General features: G+C 28.8%; 2 protein-coding genes across 2 annotated transcripts; both read right to left on the reverse strand.

Moving 5' to 3' along the window:
* Positions 7,341–8,973, reverse strand: LOC104777042. The gene is made up of 3 exons (XM_010501233.2): positions 8,837–8,973; positions 7,909–8,645; positions 7,341–7,829 (listed from the first exon to the last, which is right to left on the reverse strand). Exons 1-3 carry the CDS (start codon positions 8,933–8,935, stop codon positions 7,499–7,501), a joined length of 1,167 nt encoding a protein of 388 aa, XP_010499535.1. The 5' UTR covers positions 8,936–8,973; the 3' UTR covers positions 7,341–7,498.
* Positions 9,775–10,829, reverse strand: LOC104777041. The gene is made up of 2 exons (XM_010501232.1): positions 10,428–10,829; positions 9,775–10,335 (listed from the first exon to the last, which is right to left on the reverse strand). Exons 1-2 carry the CDS (start codon positions 10,799–10,801, stop codon positions 10,005–10,007), a joined length of 705 nt encoding a protein of 234 aa, XP_010499534.1. The 5' UTR covers positions 10,802–10,829; the 3' UTR covers positions 9,775–10,004.

Consider the following 10,835-nt stretch of genomic DNA (forward strand, 5'->3'; position numbering starts at 1 on the left):
AATCTTTAGTAATTATAAAAAATTTGAAAAAAAAAATAAGAAAAAAGGAAAATGATTCAAAACAACTACATAAACCAATATAAAATAATAAAAATAAAGAAGTTAAATAATTTTAAAATATTTAATATAGATAATATGATATATAGATATACATGGAATATATATACATATATATATATATATATATTTATGATATAAAATTAATACTTACAATCTTATATATAACATGTTTTTTTTTGTTCAAAATATATAGCCTAAAAATGTTCAAAATAACAATTAAAGACATTAAAATTAAAATGTGTTCTAATATAGATGAACCATACATAAAATAACAAGAATAAAGAATTCAATTAATATTGTAACATTATTATTATATCATATGATATATAAATATACTATAATTTATCTTTGTGTTTTTTCAAAACACGGGACTTCGGTAATTTTTGCTTCTGTCCCATTCTGTTTCCAATTGGGAATAAAAGTTTGTCTTATATCGAAAATGTCCTATATCAAGAATATCCCATATTAGGAATATGTTTTTTTTTAAAATATATTCAATCCTCAATATCTAACTAATTTGATTAAGTGTCAACTTGGAAAAGGATAAATAACTACTTTATGATGATATCCAAACGGAAATACCAGCTTTCCGTCTGAATCTCTTACCCCATCCCTTTAAATATTTTATATAAATTAGGAAAAATATATGGAATAACCTAAATTATCAAGTTGCGCAAACACACATCAATAGGTGTGTCCCACATTACTCATGTGAGTTTCACAAAACGGGTTTTATATGGGTCAAAAAAATATTAAATCAGTTATGGGATACACCTAGATGTGTGTTTGTGCATCTTGATAATTTAGGTTATCCCATTTGAGAAGTTTAAGTTTTTTGATGATTTTTCTTTGATTTAATAGTATACGGGTTTAATAAAAATCTAACGGTTACTAATTTGGTTCAAGTTTGATCTAGGCATACGTGGATTAAAATTTTGTAGTGAAATTATAACTATTTCAAATATTCACAGACTTACTAAAACCAAACCAATTTAAATTTGAATTATATTAATAAATATGATCCCACACGTATGTGCGGGTCCGAACCTAGTATATACTATTAATTAGGGAGCACATTTAGAGATAAAAAAAAAACATAACATATACCCATGTTACCAAACAGACCCAATTTCCTACATATTAAAAAAAACAAAAAAAAATTCAAAACATCTTTATTATATTTTAGGAAATCATTTAAATTAGTTACATAAAAAAGGTTATTAAATTTAAATTGTTAGAAATCAATTTACTTTTAAAAATGAATTTAACCAAATTTAAGGAAATCTATAATAATGGTAATTTAATGAAAGTATCTATTAATTAATTTCGATTTTTGTAGTTATTGAAAGAAAAAATCTGTTAGATGAGGAAGTAAATTATTACTAAAATTATTATATAAAGTAAAAAAAAAACATAAACCATTAGATTAGAATTGACAAATAAAAAACCGTTAGATTAGAAATTCTTTGATACTATTTAACGCAATTTTAGGAAAATTTTATACCATCATCAAATCGGGTTTCTGAAAGAAAAAAAAAAAAAAAAAGATTAATATCAATATTTTAGGAAAGTATTTCGGTATCCCTAAATATCGTAACAACCATAAGATCATAACTAATATATGGAATAATTAAGTTAAAATAATGCAATAAATTCATTTATAGCAAATTCTTATTCTACATTTAATAATTATCCATATTAGTTCTTACTTCTTAGCATTATATTTGAGCGATCAGAAAACTAGGAAATCGCACAATTATCTCTTTTTTTTAGTTTATTCGGAAATCTTTTAAATCAGATTTTGTGATAACTGAGGAGCCGTATTCGGATTTTCCATATTTCACAACAGATTCAAACATCTTATAAATACATAGATTCAGAGTTAGTATTCACTCTCAAACCTTCAAAGTTCAAACTTATTCCAAAGATAAAAATGGATGCTGATGTGAAGAAGACGTTGATTACAGCTTCCGATTATGCAATTTCTTAAGAATTTTTCTTTTCTTTCTTTTTTACTGTGATTAGATTTAATTATTCATCCTCATTCTTTTGTATCTTATAGATCTCTTAATGAAAAAGTGTTTTATGGAACAAACTACTTTTTTATGTTGTTCTTATGAAAATTATAATAATTGGTTATATATTTTTGTGTATTTATCATGTATGGTTATGTAACTTAATTAGTATCTATTGTGATTTCTCTAAAGTCTAAACAAACATTCAAGATGATCAAATAACAAAATTTACTTTTGTTGAAGATAGCTCTCAAAATTAGTTGGTTCTGTATTTCATATGCTTCGATCATATACATCTCAATTATAACTAAGATTTTTTTCTACTCATTGTTTATCTTGCTCATTGATCAAGATGTCTTTCTATTCACAATCATAGCTCTAAAAATAAAAAACCTAATTTTCCCATTAATCTATCTTTCCGTGTAAATACATGTATGATTAAACTCACAAAGTCTCATTATCATTAGTCACATTTTTTAGAAAATGATTTATAAAACTAGAAAAAAGTTCGAACCTATTTTATTTTTGCTTATAAAATTTTGATGGATAATAATTTTTACATATGATGTTTTATTTTTAGGTGAAATGCACAAGAATGTAATGAAACTTCTGGACTTGGTGCCCAAATTATAAACATGTGGATCTTGGTTTTAAAAATAAATAAAACTAAATATAAAAATATTCACTACCTAATATTTTTTGGAAATTGTTTAAATTTATTTATATTATAATCAAGGTATAAATTTTAAAATTTTAAAATTGTAGATATGTGAATTTATTTGATTTGGTTTTATATTTTGAGATATTTGAGGAAAGACAAATCAATTTTATACAATTAAATAGAAACAATTTTAAATTTTTAAATTTTTCCTTACAAAATTATACTAATTAGTTATGATTACTATATATGGAAATAATAAAACCAAAACTGTATTTATAGCTTTTGTTAATTATTATCTCTTAAAAATAGTTACGGTACAATTATTATAATTGGTTATAACTTTGAATCTATGTATTTATAAGAAGTTTGAGTCGGTTGTGAAATATGGAAAATCCGAAATTGTATTTATAGCTTTTGTTAATTATTATCTCTTAAAAATAGTTACGGTAAAATTATTATAATTGGTTATAACTTTGAATCTGTGTATTTATAAGATGTTTGAGTCGGTTGTGAATATCCGAAATTGTATTTATTGCTTTTGTTAATCTACCTTAACACAGCTAAATATGTGATTCTAATACTAAAATTCTACCCTAGATTAAATCTAACAAAACACTTATTTTTTTGGGTAGCGCAAAACACTTCAAAATTTAAATCATTTAATTTTAATATTAAACTTAAATCTGTCAAAAGCTAATTTTTTATATATAAAAATAAAAATTACTATATCTTATTTTATTTTCTTTTTAATATTGTTATAGTTAAATACAAAAAAAATGATAGTGATATCTAATATTCAAAATCTCAATATTTGAGTAAGGGTCAACTTCTAGATGTGTAAATCTCTACTTTGGGATGATTCTTTGAATTTTTTTAGTTTTTTCATAACATGTAAATGGTTTTTTTGAAAAAAATTGATCTAATAAGAAATAACCGGTATGAAATGGGAACTAGTAATTCAAAAAATAATGACATCATCTAAACTGTTTCTCATAAAAAGTTGGAAAAAAATAGAGGTAAAGAGGCAATAGTATAAAATTTAAATGTTTAAATTTAATTTTGGCTTTCGAATATCAAATAACTAAATTCAATTTAATTGCTATATTTATTTCAAATATCGGGACATTAAATAATGAGTAAGGGAAAGAAACGCGTAATTTAGAAAATAAAAATCATTATTTAAAGTATTTTTGACAAAATACGAGACGAGAATTTTGAGAACATGAATTCAAGCAGAACATATGCGGACATACTGTTTACTAATATGAATTACGCGGAATGGGATTTTTCGGGTCAAAAATTTTTAAAGGTTACAAGTAGATGTATTAGACGGGTTTGATCGCTTGACAGTTATATTTAGGTCATCTGGAAATTATATGATACGCAAGGGGATGGATATGGATAAGTAGGCATGAACACGGGTACGATTACGGTTTTTTAGCTATCGGTTATGGTTATATACAGCTGCAATTATTTGATGATATGATATAGTTGATACTATTTGATGATACAATACGGTTGATATTATTTATTTTTAGTTGATATGCTCTTTCAGTGTAATCATATATTTATATATATCATACTATTTATATTAAATAAAGAATTATTAGTATATTTTATTATCTCTTAAAAATAGTTACTGTAAAAAAATTATATTTTGATAGTTAATATAACCATCCGGTTGACAAACGATTTTGATACGATTACGGTAATTAACAGCTACAATTAATATAAATTTAACCATATATTTGCAATTAATAGTTAAGATTTCTAAATGTTATATACGACTACGGTCCAAAATACGGTCATGGTTTAGTTTTGATTATGCCTAAGACAAGATCACTTTCTCTCATTGTCTTTTTATTTTGTTGTCTTCTTTATTGATATTAAAAAAAATCAATATTCATTTGTGAAACTAAACCAAATAATAAACTGCTATGCATTCAAATTATGTATGTTATACCAAATAAATATTTATAAACAGAGAATACATGTATTCTGTCTAAACCTAATATAATAAATATAGTGGAATATGTATTATTTTAAAGAGAACGGTTATGGGATGAAACTTTTTGACGCATACAGAACAAAACGAGTATCTTGTTCCAAAATATATACATATAAGTTAAATACATGAAATAAATGAATCTGAAGCTGAATCCAAATTTGATTTAACTTCCCTAAGCAAACAGTTGGAAATGTTTGGATTAGCTTAAAATAATATGCACATAATATCACTTATCTAAATTATATCTTATTTTTTTCTTATATATATATATATATATCACTCAGTAGAGGTTTAAATGAAAAAAATTTCAATTTTAAAAAATTTACGCAAATATAATCCTGCATGTATGTGCGGGTCCGAACCTAGTTAGAGTTTACAAGGGGAAAACGAATTCCTGGTGAGGTGCTTTTTTAACTCGGATAAAAAGATAACATATTGTATTAGTTTGAAAGAAATTGATATCTTAATTATATTTCTTATTACGATTTAGTAATGACTAATGATTTTGTTTCCCTTTATATTCTTGCTTATCCCCTATACAGTAAAATCTCTATAAATTAATAAACACTATAAATTAATAAATTTTGCCAGTCCCAAGTCGGGCCAGTATAAAAAATAACAAAATTCGATAAGATAATAAGATAATATTTTTTCTGAAATCCCCATGTAAAATATGGTCCCAATAATATCATAAATTAATAATTATATAAATTGTATATAAAGAAAAAAAATATAATGTATGTTTCTCCTAAAGCTCATATCTACAAAACAACTATTATGTTGTATTTTCAAATTATAATGATATAAAATATTCTGTAACATGTCATAAATATAGCTACATTTTTTTAAGTTTTCAATTTTTAGATATCCATCATTTACATTTTGATAGTTTGATTGATTATTAAAATATAACATTCTATATTATTATACATCAATTTAATTTTCTGTATGTCATGTGTATAAGTGAATTTGTCTATTGTATTTGTAATTTATTGTTAATAATGTTTTCTAAGTATTACAAATTCAATTCCAATACCATAAAATTTTAAATATCCGAAATTATTGTTAAAATTGTCTCAATTCATAATTTTTAAAAGTTAAACTATTAAAAATATATCTATAAATTAATATTTATTAATTTACACTATAAATTAGTAATTATTAATTTATAGATAAATTAATATCACTATAAATTAATAAAATTTCTTGGTCCCAAAATTATTAATTTATAGAGGTTTTACTGTATATTAATAGAGAAGCACTCTCACAAAAATGCTGAGGTGTCGCGTTCACAGAGCTCCTGTACATTTTTTAATAAATGCATTTACTTCTCATTGTTATTTACATAAATATGCCACTAAAATATTATGATCCAATGTTTTTTCTATTAGTTTTTAAAAATGAAAGATTTAATCAACTATTAAATCCAAAAATTTATAACCTATTTACTTATTAAAAGTAAATTACATTTCACAAACAAGAAAAAAATTATTCATTTATTTATCACTTTTATCATTTCTCTTATTGCATTTTTAAACTTGAGATTAGTTTAAATGAAATCAATTAGTTTAAAATATTATTTTATCTATAGATAATAATTTGAAATATAAAATATGTGAATTTGATTTTTAGGAACACAAAAATACATCAAAAATTTCTACACCACCTTGAAATTCTTTTCCAAGTTTAAAAATTTCACGGGTGAAACGTATTTTACAAAATATAAATGTAAATTTGAATCCCCTATATATTAATAGAGAAACACTCTCACAAAAACGCTGAGGTGTCGCGTTCACAGAGCTCCTGTACTTTTTTAATAAATGCATTTACTTCTCATTGTTATTTACATAAATATGCCACTAAAATATTATGATCCAATGTTTTTTCTATTAGTTTTTAAAAATGAAAGATTTAATCAACTATTAAATCCAAAAATTTATAACCTATTTACTTATTAAAAAGTAAATTACATTTCACAAACAAGAAAAAAAATATTCATTTATTTATCACTTTTATCGTTTCTCTTATTGCATTTTTAAATTTGAGATTAGTTTAAATGAAATCAATTAGTTTAAAATATTGTTTTATCTACAGTAATAATTTGAAACATAAAATATGTGAATTTGATCTTTAGGAACACAAAAAGACATCAAAACTTTCTACACCACCTTAAAATTCTTTTCTAAGATTAAAAATTTCACGGGTGAAATGTATTTTACAGAATATAAACGCAAAATTTGAATTAAAGAAAAAACTTTACTTACATATTTTGTTTAATACAAACAAATCTTAAATCTCAAATAATAATTTTACTCATAATTTAAATCGATTTATTCCGCACATAGTGCGGGTTGGTACCTAGTCCGAGTTAATACATATGTATTNCTTTTTTTTTTTTTTTTTTTTTTTTTTTTTTTTTTTTGCTCAAATACATGTATAGTTGTAGTTGGGGAATTGGGATAGTTAAACACGTGACAGCCATATAATTTATGTGGGTGGTACTTTTCCCCATTCTATACAACTGTAAATAAGAAAGATGGTTTGGTGGCTAACAAGAATTGTTTCAGGTATAAACAAATGAAGTGAATTGTGTTATTTGTGTATGTAAAGAATGTTTATAGAAGAACTATTCCATTGATCATAACAAACTTATACAGTCAAAAGGGAACATATATAGATGACAGATATTTAGATCTCAGCCAGTCGAGAGACAGTAAAACCGAAGCTAACAAAGCCATCTAATTAATCGTAGAACTAGCTAGAAGCTGGAGGAAACCAGTAAGGATGCACAATATGATTCAGTGCACCTTTAGGAGCAGTAAAAGAAGAGACATCTCTGGTGGTGAGATCGTAAATGCCTAAGCCAAAGCCAACAAAATAGATGGAGTTTGGCTTAAGGCCAGGAAAAGAGCTTGCGGGGACGCAAAAAGCCTCGCTCTTTGAAACAAAGATGCACAAATCTCCAATGTCATCAGTGTAACACATGAATCTTCCTTCTATAGTTTCCTCTTCTCTAAACACCATGAAGCGCTGCGTTTCATATGTTATTCTACTCGAATAATTAGCCAAACATCCCTTGGCGTACCTTCATACAAAAACCAACGATCGAGCAAATCAGCAATAATGTATAATTCATATGGTAGTAGCTATAGAGTATATTATACCATTTGACGAGGAAACGTTCATCTCCGGAGGGTGACTCCACAAAGCGTTCTGTCCTACAAGAAGAAGGAAACAGCTCCGAGATCTCCGAGTCATACTTGAACGACTCTGGAAAGTTTCGGAACTGCAACTCATGGAACTCAGGCTGGCCGGCTTTGTCGAAGTGGAGATCGTAGGATAACAAGTGATGGCCTCCAGGACCAGGCAAGTAGAACTTTTGATCTCTCTTGGAATACGTCAGATTCGAGGTTGGAAAGTAGTCATAAGGGGTCTGGAACTTAGTCCAACGCAAGTCACGACGGGGCCTACAGAAACTGATCTGGTCACCCAATGACTTGATGCCAAGAACCCAGTCTTCATCGTCATCAGGACAACAGGACATTGCCACGTTCCAGATCACATCAGTTTGGCAAGCGAGCAGAGGGTTAAGCGGAGGCAGAGTCAAGAGTTTGGGGTTTGGTTTGCAATTCCATGGGTTCAAAAAGTCGGTGAGGAGTACACAACGGTCTTGTGGGTCAGAGTGAACTCCCCATCCCTTGGAAACTCCGATCCATTTGGCTGTAACGATTTCTTCTGGAATTGCTTTGTCCGTAAGCTTGAGTAACTCTTGTTTCGCAGGGTCGTACAAATCTACTTCTCCGTTGCAGACGCCTTCCGACGGCGGTCCTGCACGGACATTAAGCGACAAATACGGACCGGTCGTGGAAGATGAAAACGAACGAACGCTCCTCTTGTGAATCTGCCATGTTTAAGCAAAAATAAAAGTAAATCCTCAATTCTCTTAAGTATAGATTTATATCTCCGATCCTTAATTAACTCCTTATCTATGTAATCTAAAGTAGACAAAGGTAGAAAATAAACCATCTAATCTTAAGAAAATAAAAGCAGAATAAAATTAGAAAATTAAACAAAAAGCAAGGAAGATCTTACGTGGGGGGAGAGCTTGGAGAGAAGCCGAAACATTATTGCAAATAACAAACACCAAGAAAGACCAAAATTAAGTTGATGTATTTGTGGAGTCTCTACCATATATCTTCACTTACCTTAAAAGAGAGAGATATATAAGCGTGGGTAGCAAGTTTTATTTCTTTCTTTTTTGTGAAACTTTCGTTTTTGGAATCTTGCCAAAGCCAAGGCAGTCGCTGCTAGAACAGAGCAATAATTATGCTTTTCTTATACATTTTTTCTATATTTTTTTTTCCTTTGCCCACTCACAGTTGTTACAAAAGGTTGTAATAACTTTGTTGACGGAACAATATATTTTTGACTGAACCATATATTTTTCATACACCAGTTATCTAAAACTTACATATGGGGTCTAGCTGGTGTTTATTCGAACTGATTATAAACATAACTGTAATGTATAATTAGGATTCTATGAGACTCGTTAAATGTATATTGAAGACATGACAATACGAAACATTAAATTCAATGTGGTGAGGACAGTATAAATATGGGGTGTGGCAGTTACAAAAGAGTTTAAGAAAAAATCCATATGCAATGAAAGTATTCAACCAGTCATAGAAACTGTATTATTTTCTGTCTCGGTCAAAATGGTGTTCTCTATGCTGTAATAACGTGGATATTAATATCTTTAAGTTGCATTTATTGGTATATATTAAATCCTGACATGCTTCTGATGAATCTTTGTTTTGGGGTTAAGATAGAAATGTGCAATCAGAGAATCCAGGGCCATGAAAGAATGTGTGATTCAACTTACTTCTTCAACATATTTCTGATTGTCTCTCCTACTTTCAAGTTCACTATGATCTTAATTGTAGTCTCCGTGTCTCGGCTTCTATTGATTCAATTTAGTTTTAGTGCTTATATGAGCTATGGACTCCTTAAGTAAATTGCATATATATAAGTTTAAACTTGATAAGTTTGAGTAATCTCGGCTGGGGCTTCACAAGAGATATCACATGGACATAAAAGTTGGGGAACAAACAGGCTAAAAAAGGATCTGTAATGTAAGACAAGTTACATCAGATATACTCCATGTGACACCAACTACCAAATGAAGTCTTCAAATTAAACTGGACAGAACCAACGACACCATAAGACCAATCACCAATGATTCAATGAAGCAAACAGAGGGCTAAGGAGAAAACGGAGGAAGCCAGTAGGGTGAATAAGGAATCCTGCTTGGTGTGCCTTGAGGATATTCGTAGCAGCCATAGGTTCTTTCCGTGAGATTGACCGTTGCAAACACACGGCCATGCAAACAGATGGAGTTAGCGTGGAGACCAGGGCAAGAGCTCGCCTTGACGCAGAAATCCTCTCCCTTTGAAATGAAAATGCACAGATCTCCAATGTCGTCTGTGTAACGCATGTTTTTCCTTCCATCTTTTGTCTCTTCCTCTCTGAACACCATTACTTTCGGTGACTTGCATTTTTTACTGGAGTTTTTAGGGGAATATTCACAGAACCTGCATACACGTTACAAGTCAAATGGGTGTTTAGTTTTTTTTGTTTCAGACAATTCCGTAATAATAATATCTAAAAACTATACTTAGGTTACCATTTGACAAGGAAACTTTCACCGGAAGGTGACTCCACCCAATGATCCTCCCTGCAGTAGGAATCCAATTGCTTCCAGTGAGAACGTGGCATGTCGGGAAGGTTGTGCAACACCAACTCATGGAACTTAGGCTTCTTGTCTTCCTTAAAGTTGAGATCCCAGGAGCATAAGTAGTTGCCTCCAGGAGCAAGCAAATAGAACCTTTGGTCTTTCTTGGAATACATAAGTTTTGAGCTATCCCATGACTCAAAAGGTGCTAGGATGTTAGTCCAACGCAGGTCACGACGGGGCCTGCAGAGACTCAGCTGTCTACCCAAGAACTTGATGCCAACGACCCAATCTTGGTCGTCTTGATCAGGAGGAGAAGAGGACATGGCCACGTTGCACACGACTTCGGTTTGGCCATTG

Source organism: Camelina sativa, chromosome 3, assembly GCF_000633955.1.
Source record: "Camelina sativa cultivar DH55 chromosome 3, Cs, whole genome shotgun sequence".
NCBI lineage: Eukaryota > Viridiplantae > Streptophyta > Magnoliopsida > Brassicales > Brassicaceae > Camelina > Camelina sativa.

Bases quoted from the DNA above. Each gene is read 5' to 3' on its own strand.
- LOC104777042 (XM_010501233.2), bottom strand. From the start codon at position 8,935: ATGGTAGAGACTCCACAAATACATCAACTTAATTTTGGTCTTTCTTGG. The intron at 8,646-8,836 runs GTAAGATCTTCC...TAAACATGGCAG, and splicing joins TCTCCAAGCTCTCCCCCCAC to ATTCACAAGAGGAGCGTTCG. The intron at 7,830-7,908 runs GTATAATATACT...TTTTGTATGAAG, and splicing joins GAACGTTTCCTCGTCAAATG to GTACGCCAAGGGATGTTTGG.
- LOC104777041 (XM_010501232.1), bottom strand. From the start codon at position 10,801: ATGTCCTCTTCTCCTCCTGATCAAGACGACCAAGATTGGGTCGTTGGC. The intron at 10,336-10,427 runs GTAACCTAAGTA...ACGTGTATGCAG, and splicing joins GAAAGTTTCCTTGTCAAATG to GTTCTGTGAATATTCCCCTA.